The sequence below is a fragment of the Hyperoodon ampullatus genome (genome assembly GCF_949752795.1).
Source record: "Hyperoodon ampullatus genome assembly, chromosome: 10".
NCBI classification, from domain to species: domain Eukaryota; kingdom Metazoa; phylum Chordata; class Mammalia; order Artiodactyla; family Ziphiidae; genus Hyperoodon; species Hyperoodon ampullatus.
The window spans coordinates 62,643,192-62,658,297 of record NC_136923.1 but is presented as its reverse complement, the minus strand read 5'-3'; the positions used below and the strand labels follow the sequence as shown (position 1 = coordinate 62,658,297).

Here is a 15,106-nt window from a genome sequence, read left to right as displayed (position 1 = left end):
CAATTTAATTCTATGCTCAGAAGACACACAGTGGATAGAAGGTCAAGACCCAGTACAGTAAGACATTTAAGTTGATGACACAGACTTTGGAATCACAGTAGCCAAACTTGTGGTCCTATGAATATTCTTCTCAGTTATAACATTTCTAAAGCTTTCAACTAGAATGCAGTGTGTATCTTCTATAGAGAATATAAAAATACTGCTTAAACAAATTTAGAATTTAAGATAAATGAAACACCAGTTACACTCACGTCAAAAGTAAGACCAGTTCTATTCCATTGATTCAATTACAATGTGAGTCAAATCATAGCTCCCACTGAAAAATTACATACTAACATTTCCAACTTTTTAATTTTTAAAATTGAGATACAATCCATAAAAATCAGCATTTTAAAGTCTAGAATTCAGTGTTTTTAGTATATTCATAAGGCTGTGCAACCATCACTACTAATTCTAGAACATTTTTATTGTCTCAAAACTTTGTAATTTCTTAAACCTTAAAAAAAATCCCTCTCTCAACATATTTACAATATCACCCACTGAAAGCTTTTAATCAAAGCAAAGCTTCTAAATACAGCTAAATCTCAGGAAACAGTAATACTCCAAGTTTTCTAGTTTCCTTCATGTCTAAAAGAACCAAATCAAAAAAACATGACTAAAACAGTATTACAAGTATCAGTAACTCTTTAGAATTTCTTAAATCATGGAATTCTATAATCTGGCAAATGATATCAGCAAACATCCTACCCAAACCAAATATGCTGATAAGTAATATTTTTCTAAAATAAAATATTCTAAAGATAAGCTCTTTGCTTTCCAACTTTTTACTTATATTCTTCTAAATTACCATTTAAAAATATTTATTAGAGAACCATCTCATGCATGTTTGTTCAAGAATTCATTAAACTTATACTTAATGGACTGTAATAGCTATGCAAGTACTTCTAGGAAAGTAAGGAGGTATCTGGAAGACAGCCAAATTTTATGGAAAAGACAAGTGTTCCCAAGTTATTTAGTCAATTATTTTTTCAGTGAACAAATGGGTCCCTTGTGGCACCAAGAAAACAACATATTAACAACAAGAAAACCACATACACAATGATTTTCTAAAAGAAGGAATAGAGATTCTAGAAAATTCTCTACAGGATTAATAGGATTCATTTTAACTGCTTATGGCAATTGTGAAATGAATGTTACTTCTGTTGTATTTCTTCACTCCACCTACAAGATGGTCACTTCCTCTCCAAATCATCAAATTCAAAATTATTCCCAACAAGTGCAGTTTTATTAGTAAGATCTTACAACAACACTAGGCATGACTAAAGAGTACAGACTTTCACGTACAATGGCCCATTTCTTTTGCCAAATCCCTAAGTACTTCTACTTTTATTTCCTAAGAAGCATTCAACATTTGAAAAAGACTGTTTTCTCTTAGAACTTTTAGAGCTAAATTATGATGGGACATGAATAGGAAATGTCAATAGGTCAAATGTAGTCTAAATTTAATTTCTCAGCCCATACTCCTAGGAAAGAAAGCCAGAGTCTCAAGTTTCATTATTTTTCCTCCTTATCTTTAAGAGTTGACAGCCTACAGACTCTGGCCGGGAACAGCCCGCAGGCATGATGTGATGCTCCAGGTCAGACAATTAAACAGAAGCCTCCTCTTGTCCAAACCTGGTGGGTGTGAGGTTGAAGATACGGCCCCATCACCATGAAAAGGAGCAAATACGTAACTTCGTTTTCACAGAACAAGAACATATTTTCCAGCTTTCCATGAAACTGGGTGGGAATCTCATGCTCACAGCAGTAACTGTTAAGTCTCTTCTGATTCCTTTAGGGATTTTTCTTTCCACTCAAGGAGCCACAGTTTATAATTTACCCAATGTTATATTACTATCCGTACAAGTTTATCATTTTATGGGGGAAGGTTTGCTTCTAAAAAATGCCTAGACGGCTAAAACCTCTTTTCATACACTGACACATTAAACTTTAAAATAAAGAATAGGTTCTGACTTCAAAAATTTAATCAACAGCGTTTCTAGCACTTACACATAGAGATTTCCGCTGCAAAACTGGATATCCTTTAAACCTTCTCCCACAGTTTGTTTATCACCAGGGCCTACACAAAATAGTCAGTTTCTTAATCTGAGGCTAGAGCTGTAGGAAATAATATAATTACCATGTGGGCATTAAGCTGTTCCCTGGCTGTTTCCGGTAAACCTCCCAGAGGCTTGGATGCTAACAGATGGCGCTCCGTGTCGGTCAGCCACTGTTGCAAATCCTCGATTTCGCCGTGGAACCCTTTAGCCTGGAGTGAGAGAGAGGTTCAAGTTTGGGCCCCAGATATGGTCACTTTGAAGCCAAAAATGAAGCTTAAACAACCCCAGCCTGCTAAGCCTCTCCATGCATTCTGAACAAGGGCAGGGGCCTCTGGACCACTTGCTTTTCTTCAGCAGGAGAACCAGCAATAAAACTACCATGCTAAGAACTGGAGAGCTGTGTTCTTCTCAGCTCTGTCCTTTATCCCACTTTTTTTTACTCTTCTCCTTGAAGTATAAAAACTAAACAGGGGTGTGAAAACCAATAAAAGAATGCCATGCCATCTTGGTGTTGAAGGCACCAGAAAGTTTCAGGATTTATTCTCTCATTCACCTGGCGTAAGGCACCATCCAGCTGCTGCTTCCTTTGTTCTGTTTTTTCCAAAACATTTTGCCAGCGTTGATTCAAAACCTCTAGTTTGTTCTGAAGGTTGCTCGCTTCTTCTCCGGCACTTGATTTGATCAGATCATTTCCTGCTTTATTCACGGCTTCCACGGTGGACTGATGGGCTAATACATCATTTTGGAGCACCTGAAAATATTCAGATTAACACTTAATATGTTCGCTAGTTTTTAACATGCTAGCATCGTTTCTAATGAAATTCTTTTATTTCCTGGTTATGAAACGTTCTGAAGCTACAACATACATGTAGAGTTTTAATACTAATGAACTTTTTAAAATGGTGAACTTCCTTTCCCTTAACTTTGCAGCTTTATTGGGTATCTCGTCAATCTACCAACATCCCCTGAAATGCTTATGTTGAGAACATTGCTAGTTCTTCCCACTAGAAGAGTTTTGCAATTGATGACATTAAGTATATAGAGATAATAGTTAAAAGGCTCTAAAAATATTCATTTGATTCAAGCTCACTTTAACTGAACTTAATTTCCATGTCTTGAGTAAACAATTTCGAAGATATATATTGCTATATATTCAAATATAAAATTAATACATTGCCATGTTTTACAATTAGCACAATTAAAAAGGAAACATGAGAGGTTACGACAAGCAACAATATGCCAATAAAATGGACAACCTGGAAGAAATGGACAAATTCTTAGAAATGCACAACTTTCCGAGACTGAATCAGGAAGAAGTAGAAAACATGAACAGACCAATCACAAGCACTGAAATTGAAACTGTGATTAAAAATCTCCCAACAAACAAAAGCCCAGGACCAGATGGCTTCACAGGCGAATTCTATCAAACATTTAGAGAAGAGCTAACACCTATCCTTCTCAAACTCTTCCAAAATATAGCAGAGGGAGGAACACTCCCAAACTCATTCTACAAGGCCACCATCACCCTGATACCAAAACCAGACAAAGATGTCACAAAGAAAGAAAACTACCGGCCAATACCACTGATGAAAAATGCACTGATGCAAAAATCCTCAACAAAACACTAGCAAACAGAATCCAACAGCACATTAAAAGGATCATATAACATGATCAAGTGGGGTTTATCCCAGGAATGCAAGGATTCTTCAATATATGCAAATCAATCAACGTGATACACCATATTAACAAATTGAAGGAGAAAAACCATATGATCATCTCAATAGATGCAGAGAAAGCTTTCGACAAAATTCAACACACATTTATGATAAAAACCCTTCAGAACGTAGGCATACAGGGAACTTACCTCAATATAATAAAGGCCATATGTGACAAACCCACAGCCAACATCATCCTCAATGGTGAAAAACTGAAACCATTTCCACTAAGATCAGGAACAAGACAAGGTTGCCCACTCTCACCACTATTACTCAACATAGTTTTGGAAGTTTTAGCCACAGCAATCAGAGAAAAAAAGAAATAAAAGGAATCCAGATAGGAAAAGAAGAGGTAAGGCTGTCACTGTTTGCAGATGACATGATACTATACATAAAGAATGCTAAAGATGCTACCAGAAAATTACTAGAGCTAATCAATGAATTTGGTAAAGCAGCAGGATACAAAATTAATGCACAGAAATCTCTTGCATTCCTATACACTAATGATGAAAAATCTGAAAGTGAAATCAAGGAAACACTCCCATTTACCACTGCAACAACAAGAATAAAATACCTAGGAATAAACCTACCTAAGGAGACAAAAGACCTGTATGCAGAAAATTATAAGACACTGATGAAAGAAATTAAAGATGATACAAATAGATGGAGAGATATACCATGTTCTTGGATTGGAAGAATCAACATTGTGAAAATGACTATACTACCCAAAGCAATCTACAGATTCAATGCAATCCCTGTCAAACTACCACTGGCATTTCTCACAGAACTAGAACAAAAAATTTCAAAATTTGTTTGGAAACACAAAAGTCCCCGAATAGCCAAAGCAATCTTGAGAACGAAAAACGGAGCTGGAGGAATCAGGCTGCTTGACTTCAGACTATATTACAAAGCTACAGTAATCAAGACAGTATGGTACTGGCACAAAAACAGAAATATAGATCAATGGAACAGGACAGAAAGCCCAGAAATAAACCCCCGCACATATGGTCACCTTATCTTTGATAAAGGAGGCAAGAATATACAGTGGAGAAAAGATAGCCTCCCCAATAAATGGTGCTGGGAAACCTGGACAGCTACATGTAAAAGAATGAAATTAGAACACTCCCTAACACCATACACAAAAATAAACTCAAAATGGATTAAAGACCTAAATGTAAGGCCAGACACAATCAAACTCTTAGAGGAAAACACAGGCAGAACACTCTATGACATAAATCACAGCAAGATCCTTTTCGATCCACCTCCTAGAGAAATGGAAATTGAAAACAAAAATAAACAAATGGGGCTTCCCTGGTGGCGCAGTGGTTGAGAGTCCGCCTGCCGATGCAGGGGACACGGGTTCGTGCCCCGGTCTGGGAAGATCCCACATGCTGCGGAGCGGCTAGGCCCGTGAGCCATGGCTGCTGGGCCTGCGCGTCCAGAGCCTGTGCTCCGCAACGGGAGAGGCCACAGCAGTGAGAAGCCCACGTAATGCAAAAAAAAAAAAAAAAAAAAAAAAAAAAATAAACAAATGGGATCTAATGAAAGTTAAAAGCTTTTGCACAGTAAAGGAAACCATAAACAAGATGAAAAGACAACCCTCACAATGGGAGAAAATATTTGCAAATGAAGCAACTGATAAAGGATTAATCTCCAAAATATACAAGCAGCTCATGCAGCTCTATAACAAAAAAACAAACAACCCAATCCAAAAATGGGCAGAAGACCTAAATAGACATTTCTCCAAAGAACATATACAGACTGCCAACAAACACATGAAAGAATGCTCAACATCATTAATCACTAGAGAAACGCAAATCAAAACTACAATGAGATATCATCTCACACCGTTCAGAATGGCCATCATCAAAAAATCTACAAACAATTAATGCTGGAGACGGTGTGGAGAAAAGGGAAAACTCTTGCACTGCTGGTGGGAATGTAAATTGGTACAGCCACTATGGAGAACAGTATGGAGGTTCCTTAAAAAACTACAAATAGAACTACCATATGACCCAGCAATCTCACTACTGGGCATATACCCTGAAAAAACCATAATTCAAAAAGAGTCACGTACGACAATGCTCACTGCAGCTCTATTTACAATAGCCAGGACATGGAAGCAACCTAAGTGTCCATCGACAGATGAATGGATAAAGAAGATGTGGCACATATATACAATGGAATATTACTCAGTCATAAAAAGAAACGAAATTGAGTTATTTGTAGTGAGGTGGATGGACCTAGAGTCTGTCATACAGAGTAAGTCAGAAAGAGAAAAACAAATACCGTATGCTAACACATATATATGGAATCTAGAAAAAAAAAAGTGGTCATGAAGAACCTAGGGGCAAGATGGCAATAAAGGTGCAGACCTACTAGAGAATGGACTTGAGGATATGGGGAGGGGGAAGGGTAAGCTGGGACAAAGTGAGAGAGTGGCATGGACATATATACACTACCAAATGTAAAACAGATAGCTAGGGGGAAGCAGCTGCATAGCACAGGGAGATCAGCTCCGTGCTTTGTGACCACCTAGAAGGGTGGGATAGGGAGGGTGGCAGGGAGGGAGACGCAAGAGGGAAGAGATATGGGGATATATGTATATGTATAACTGATCCACTTTGTTATAAAGCAGAAACTAACACACCATTGTAAAGCAATTATACTCCAATAAAGATGTAAAAAAAAAAAAAAAGGAAACAAATGATCACAGAATACCCTTTTATCATCTCTGGTTTTAAGGGTGCTAGAATTAACTGCTCAGGTGATAGGAACGAACCCCAGGAGGCCCTAACATTAAAGGGAAAGACATTTCACCATTTACTGGGGAATACGTGAGTCCAGCATTCCACAATTTAGCTGTTCTCTTACTAGAAAATACGATATGAAATGACTATGACAGATCCCAGTAAATAATGCCTTCTTATTCTATTATCTGGTGGGAATATAAGAATAGATTAATAACACTTAAATGCACTAACATGGGGCAAGAGTGGTAAGTGCAAAAAACAACTGCGGGCTAAAAAAAACAATTTCTTATACTGAAAAGAATTACCTCAAAGAACAAATACAGCTTAGTAACAGTTTCCTTTCAAGAAGACCGCTATGCTTTTGGAAACCAGAAGAAACCTTCCTCTACTGTTGGTAAAAGTCTGTGATAACCCTTCCCCCTACACTCAGACTCGGGTTGGCAACAGGAGAGAAGAGGAGTGTCATCTGTCATCCTGGGAGGGACAACCCACATCTGGGAAACCCAGACCAGAAGGATTTCAGCCAAGAGCACGAACCGTCCATGATCACTGTTCCTCTGACTCCATCCACTTGTGTTCTGGGGCATCTGGTGAGGGAGGTTTTTCAAAAGCTATAAAATCAACTGAGTAAGGAGTGATCTTTATAAGAAGCAGGTACTTGGATATGTTAACATAGGCATCACTTTCAAAAGGTAAGAGTTAAATATTTTCACAGTCAAAACATAAAAGATAATTCTATAAAATTCGTTCTTATAAATGGTCGGAGCCCTGCTACATAAGCCATGGCCTAGGAGCCAGAGAAGAAGGCGGGACAGGGATGGGAATCTCCCCTCCCTTCCTCCAGCAACTGTGCTGGCAATTCTGAGTCCTTGAACCTTGACCTTCAGAAATGGAAGCAGAGTGGGGAGTGAAGGATTGGGAGTTTGGGGCCAGCAGATGCCAACTAGTATATATGGAGGGTGGGTAAACAACAAGGTCCTACTGTATACCACAGGGAACTATATTCAATATCCTGTGATAAAATATAATGGAAAAGAATATATATGTATAACTGAATCACTTTGCGGAAATTAACACAACATTGTAAATCAACTATACTTCAATAAAATTTTTTAAAAAAGAAAGAAATGGAAGGAGGAAAGATCCCTGACTAAAGGAAACTAAAGGTCCCTAACTCATCTCCGCCAAAATAACTGGACCAGGGTGCCGCATGTTCCCACCTCTACCATCTTCTACAAAGTTCCTGTCACTGATGTATGTGACTTTTAGGACAATGCCTGAGTTTATGAAAATGTAAATGCTATAAACTCACCCTATGAGAATAAACATTTTGGCTACATGCAGAGTCAGTCTGACTGGTCATTATTGCTCTTAGCAAAGGTATAATATAGATATTATATGAGGACAAATATTAATGATGCAAAATAAGTCCTAATTGCTTAATCAGATATGGCTGGGCAATGATTAGAAATACAGACAGAAAGAGGTAAAAAAGGAAGAAAAATTTAAATTAGGGAACAGTTACTGTGGGGAAACACATGAAGGAAGAAGAACTAAAGCAAGAATAATCAAAAATATCATGATCTTAAAGTGCTATAAACCTCTTATTTTAAAATGCTGTTAATATGTAAAATAATCAAATGCTTCTATATGATAATCAAGGAAAACTTATTTAAGATTAGGATTAAGGACCTAACTTTAAGTAAGGTAAAACTATAATGTGAATGTTAAAAGTTCTATGAAAGCCTGCTGAATGTCAGGATAAACTCTACTGGGCATAAATTCTATTCATTAAGCCTCATTGACTTAAGATGGGGAATTTTCTGTTAATAATCATCAACCACGTGCCACAAAGATGACAACAATATGAAACTATTTTGCATATATCTCAAGATAAAAATTTTCCACTTATAAGCTTTCAATCAAGTACATGACATGTAAAAACTCTTCTAAACATAATAAATAGTTTAAAAAACTACCTTGGAAAGAAAAGGACTAAGACACAAAAAGCCAGTGAAAAGTAAGAGAAAGAAACAGAAGGACAAACCCCAACATGATGAGAGATGTACAGACAGACAGAAATATATGACAAGCCAAAAAGCAGCAAGGGAGAGACGCATGGAGGGAAGGGTGACCACAGGAAACACACAGAAGCTGCAGGACAACTGTGACTTGTCAGGCTGCCCCCAAGAGCTTTTAAAACTATGTTACCTTCATCCAAGCACAGGTATAATCAGAAATTTAAACCTCCAGTGTTGGTCATGCAGTCCTCCTAAAATTTAGCCAGAAATTCCCCATTCTTGCTATTTTTGACAATAACTGCCTTGACCGATGAGAAAAACATTTTGATTATCACCTTTTAAGAAGTGCATTTTAAGTAGTTCAACCTTATGTTGCCAGTGTCAAATAGGAACGTGGGCTAAAACCATAAATGCCTAAAAAAGCAGCAGACCAGAAACATCTGGTGACACTAGAAATGCAGAGAGAAGAAGGAGAGGCTGCAGTAACAGCTACGTACATGATGCTTGGCGAGTTCAATTTCAATGGCCTTGGGGTCTCCTCCAACAGGCTTCTGTTCGCTGAGCAAGCCCTCGGTGTGCGTGAGCCACGCCAGCAACTCGTCCAGCGCGTGCTGGAACTGCCCCAGTGCTAACAGAGCGCCCTCCAGCTTGTGCTGCAGACAGAGAGGAGAGGAAGACAATTGATCCACGAGTCTGATAGGATGGATGACCCATATTTATAAAACAAGAGTGAACTGTTCAATTGCTTCATGCTGCATAAGTCTTTAAGCAAATCCAGTGAAGCCCAATCATCATATCCTCATATATTTTAAGTTTGAAATTTTGTGGTTAAAAAAACAGCATGTGAGAAGCAGGAAAAGTTCCAAGGAAATAAGAGAATTTAGGGGCTCCTGAAGTTTATGTCCAGGATCCTAATTTTACTTTTTAACAGTTATTTTACATTATTATACGAGCCTGAAATTGGTATTTACCTGTCTGTTGATGATCCTCTCATCCAGACTGTCCCATATCAATTTCAGCTCCATCAGTGGGTCCTGAACAGTGTGTTTATCACTTTCTTCTGTTACTTTCTTTAGCAGGAGCTCTGCCTGATGGTTCAGTCTCTCCATTTCTATCTGTTGTTGATACGCCTCTGACTTAAATTGCTATTTTTTAAAAAAGGAGGCATACAAGGAAAATTTGTTATACATCAGTAACTTAATTTTTTTGGAATTTTTGAATTTTATTTTATTTATATTTTTAAACAGCAGGTTCTCTTCAGTAACTTTAAACAAACCAAAATTCTACAGGTTAGGTGTTTGTTCTAATTCACACTTTTTATTGGGGTGGGGTGAAGAGCAATTAACACAGAGTTTACTGATGAAAGAACTGTAGATAAAAAATGATTAAAAGAAATCTTTTCTCACACCTGAAACTAGCACAACATTGTAAATCAACTATACTCCAGTATAAAATAAAAATTAAATTAAGAAAAAAATATTTTCTCTTCATTCAACGTTTTCTGATGGAACAATTTTTTATTTATAATTTTGCTATTTCACTTCTGTTCTCTATAATAAAGAACTAACAAATTTCAAGGATGAACTTCTTCCAGTGTCTAATTATACATATTCAATAAATGAGTTCTGAAGTTGTAGGAAAGAAGAAAACAAAATATATATTGACATATATGAAACCCAGAAAAAAAAATCTCTAAGAAACTCACATTAATATTTCCTGCTCAAAACACACACACACATCTTGAAGTCACTGAATACTCTGTGTTTTCTGTAGCTATGCTGTGTTTATTTATTTATTTATATTATTTTTCTTTGTGGCCATGCTATGCGGCTTGCGGGATCTTAGTTCCCTGACCAGGGATCAAACCCGGGCCCCGGCAGTGAAAGTGCTGAGTCCTAACCAATGGACCACCAGGGAATTCCCTGCTATGCTGTGCTTATTAGTATTTATTTATCCTTTGCACTGACTCAGAATAACATTACTCTCACTTGGTGCTTAATGACATGTAGGTAATAATCCTGGCTTTGCCAACCAATACAGGTTAACCAGTGGTTACATGTAATAGGAAACTGTCTTTTCATAAAGTATTGATTTTAATCTCTAATAGTAAATAATTAAATAATAAACAATTAATGGCTAAGCAGTCTCTTAATTTTTTTCAAGCAAATTAAAATAATCATTAAAAATAATAACAAAAGCATAGTGAACACTTGCTATAGTCAAGTTGTTCTCAATAAACTTATAAAGAAAATCATTTTATCCCCAATTAAGCTAAGGACACAGAAGTGAGAGTAGTTAGATAACTTTTCTGAGGCCATTTGGCTAGTAAGTGGATGAAGGGAGATGCAACTTCAGACACCTGATTTCAGGGCAAACACCTCATCTAGTGTGCTGTATGAAAACTGCTGAACTATATGTAAAATCCAAAATAAACCCTCCTCCACACCTGTAATTGTACATAAAGGATATCATGTGTTTACTACATGAGCCGACAGAGTAAAAAAAAAAAAAAAACACAATCTAATGATGGTAACAGTAAAATTCTCAAGAAGAAACAATTTTTTTCTAAATGAAATATTCTATATCACACTTAGAGATAAAAATGCTACTCTTTTAAAGCCAGATAATAATTTTACGTAAAAATCTAGTAGAGTTCATTGAAAGGGCTGTGATGTCTCTGTAGATAGAGACTTTAAAATTAGGGAGGAAATAGCTGCTCCCACTTTGATAAATGAGCATCAGCACAGAGGAATTCAGAGGAAACAGTTCAGCCATTTTCACAGCTGGAGATCAAGAACCACAAAGGAAAAAAAATTACAGAGGAAAGCAGATGGGAAACAACAAGCATTTACAAAACAAACATTTTGGGAAACACTATGATCCCATCCAATCCCATCCACCCACAGGATCCTTCTTTAGCCTGTTGGACTAACTGGATTACTCTGAACACAACGAAGAAAACAGAAATGTTGCTGTATATGTATCAGTGACAATAACACACTATAGAATAATAAAGTTCTAAAAATCCTTACAGTATAGTATACATATGAAATATGTCAAACACACACACACACACACACACACGCTCTCATACCTCATCCTACACCCAGTATGAGGATATATAAAAGGCTATAAATCAAATCTTAGGAGTGCTTGACTCTTGGTACATAACATTTTGTTTTGCTAATTTGCATTTTCTGATTTTTCTATAATGAACAGGAATTGATTTAGTAAGAAAAACTACTAGTATTTTGTATCCTTTATTTAACGAGCACTTATACATAACCTATTATGTGCGGGCACTATATTAAACCAGTTCCATAATCACAATGTAAGACTTCAATTATATAAAATAAATTTGCATAAAGCATCCCATGAATCAAGAACTTAAAAATGCAACGTTTGATGAATTTCTCAGCCCCTACCCATACCTTCAGCTCCTCAATCTGCTGCTTGACAGTTTCAAGATCTGTTCCAATTGGAGACAATGAAGCTAATTTGCCACCTGCAATATCTACCCAGTCGAATATTGCCTGAAAAACACGTTAGGTCATGTTATTATAACAGTATATTTGAAATTACTTCAAGTGCGATAGCAAAGTATAATCATAAATCTATAAAGATATTAAGCAATGAGCCTGTTTTAAAAATAAGGTAAAAGTGGCAATATACTGGAACAGTTATCCCAAATATGAAATAGATGAAACCTCCAATTTTGCATCCAAATTTGCAGAAGAAATTCTATCTTGAATAGAATCTTAGAATATTGAGAACTTTCAAGAAAAGTCTATTTGAAAAAAAAAGTTTTATAAATTCACCACACAAAATAAAATTCTCTGTACTCTGTCTGCCTAAAAGGCAGATTGTATAAATATATTGAAAGAAAAAGATTCAAACCCATCTGTTCATTCAAATAATCAAGAAGTTTACTGTTTGGAATGTGAAACAATTTGTCTCAAGTAAACTCTTCTGTATTACTGAGATTAGCATTAAAATCCTGCACATATAATGATTAAGACCATTATTCTGAACTGCAACAAAACTTCAAAATCTCCCATCTTCTTGTTCGTTTTAGGCAACACAAACAATCTAAAAAGGTTCCACTCACATTTTTTTTTTTCAGGTTCTGAATAAACAAAATTATTCTGCCATTTAATGAAGTTGCCAGGCCATACAGTACTGAGAAAAAAACCTTGGGAAATATCTAGTAGTTTAAACTGATCATGATAAACCCTAAGAACTTAAGTAGCAACTTGGGAAATAAAATGCATTTCACTTTACAATCAAACCTTGAAACCTCTGGAGTGTCTGCAGCTTTGGACACTTACCTACAGCTCTTTTAATCCATCACTGCCTTTCATCCCCACACAGGTGATGCTACTGACCTAGGACCAGCAGGACCTGTGATGGGCCTTGTTTTTCTAGCAACGGTGATGAGACAAGCCTTCGTGTCCAGCTGTGACCCTGACCTCCTGGGGCTAACGGTTGCAGTGGTGGCAGAGCCATCTCCAGCCCCGGGAGAGGATACAACCTCTGTGACCCACCAAACGAAAGTGAAAATCACGATCTGGCCTCACAGTTGGACGTAGAGCCTGACTGGTTACTGGCCACTGCTATCAAACCAATAAATTATCACTCTGGTTAAATAAAAAGGAGGGGGGGTTTATAATAAGGTGTCACGTGTAGTGAATTTTTTATATATTTGCAAAGTTCAAAACACTTTTCTGCTGGCATAAAGCTGGGCTTGTGATATTTATTTTTATGAATATAGAAATGAAGTGGCCTAATAAAAGGGAAAAGATGTTCTCATCTGAGCTTTAAAAATAATATTCTCTTGGTGTTATGGAAATACTTAGAGAGGCCTTTTCCATATGGTTGGATGAAGGATTCAACTGCTGCCAGTCTGTTAGGAAATGGAATAAAGTTAAGGAAGGTAGGGAGAGAAATATCCCTGAGTTGGCCTCAACTGACAGGAGAATTTTTAATATTAAAAAAATAAACTTAAAAACTAGTTAATGAACTGAATGAGAACCCTTGAGGGATGTGAAAAACAACCATTAAAAGGAATTATATACATGGGAAAGAAGAAAACACTTTTTGCATGACAGATTATGACCTAATAAAATAGAAATCTATTTTAGTTCACCGGGAACACTGGCTTCAAATCAAATTTCTTTACATCTGACTTGTGCTACGCTTGGTGATATTTTTAGATAGTGTCTACCCCTTTCATCTTATTCCACTCAACTCTAGAGCAGAACTCAGACTCAGCTCCATTTCACTGTCTGGTGTTGAGCCATTTATGAAAAATACTGTGACTTTCACTTTAAAAAGTTAAAATATTTCTTTTCAAAGTAAATTTCACTGAATGTGTGTATAAGAATGTGATTAGGGGTGTATATGAATCTGTACATATCTCCAGTGTCAGAAATCTCTTCAAAAAGGGAAAGCATGAATTGAAGCAGGTGAGTTAACTGCATCACACTTGCAGCTCCGGGGACATACTGATGCATGAATTTGTAAGCATCACTTATCACCTGATCCCTCCCTCCAGGAGACCCTGCAAGCCTTACCTGCAGTCCATCCTGGTACTGAACAGCAGCCTGCATTGCCTCCTCAAGTCTGTCCACCCGGTCTTTCCAAGCTTTATTTAGAGAATCCCAGGCTGAATTTAACTACAATGTAAATATTAGAACTCTTTCAGTATCATATGCTAAGTTTCCGACTACTTCTATCAAATATGCTTTAGTTAGCAAAATCCTTTAAAAAACCATTCTGATAAGAGTAGAAAATATGCAGGTTGTACCTCGTCTATACTCTTCTTAACAATGGGCTTGTCAGGTTCCCCGCAAGCGGCAATGAGTTCAGAACCCAGGTTAATAACCATATCCAGCTCTTCCTGCAACCCATCTATCTCCTCCCTTATGGCCTAGAATAAGAAATGACAGCCTTACTTTTAAGCCAAGCCACAATGAAACTAAAAAGATGCACACAGACATTGATGGTAGTTATTTCTAGGAGGCAGGATTGTAATCAATTTTTATTTTCTTCGTTCTGTTTTCTAAGTTTTGGCACTAAATTTTTTCAACAAGGGAACACAAGAGCCATTTTAAAGAAAAAACAGTGTCCTTTGAGGAACAAATGTCAAATGCTTATTATAAAGACAGTATTTAGGAAATAATTCCATGTAACATATACCAGAATAAGTCTTTCAAAAAAAAATCAACAATACTGAAAAGCATGGAAAGCCATTTTGTTTTTGTTTTTTAAACCAACTAGTTTGGCAATACACATTTAAAATAGACATAAGTATCATAAGAGTTCAGAGACTTCACACAAATTAATGTAATTTGCTTAGTAGATTTAGGATAATCTAACCCTAGATTTTCATTTAAACCCCAGGACATGTAAAGTACCAAACAAACAAACAAAAACTATGACAGAAATGCAGTATTCTACCTTGCTTTCATTTTCTTGGTTAAATACACTTATTCATTCAAGATGCATTTATTTACCAA

The 15,106-nt window shown here is 36.6% G+C and overlaps 1 protein-coding gene across 11 annotated transcripts in view; it reads right to left on the bottom strand.

Moving 5' to 3' along the window:
• DST (dystonin) overlaps positions 1–15,106 on the bottom strand; it is a gene marked incomplete at both ends in the record, with an annotated part of 487,217 nt that overhangs the window by 36,983 nt on the left and 435,128 nt on the right. For all 11 annotated transcript variants that reach the window (XM_079713903.1, XM_079713907.1, XM_079713908.1 and 8 more), the window contains 7 exons: positions 2,180–2,308; positions 2,653–2,850; positions 9,086–9,241; positions 9,560–9,733; positions 12,020–12,121; positions 14,162–14,263; positions 14,395–14,517. In XM_079713903.1, the coding sequence (XP_079570029.1) occupies positions 2,180–2,308; positions 2,653–2,850; positions 9,086–9,241; positions 9,560–9,733; positions 12,020–12,121; positions 14,162–14,263; positions 14,395–14,517 (984 nt within the window). The remainder of the gene's footprint in view (positions 1–2,179; positions 2,309–2,652; positions 2,851–9,085; positions 9,242–9,559; positions 9,734–12,019; positions 12,122–14,161; positions 14,264–14,394; positions 14,518–15,106) is intronic.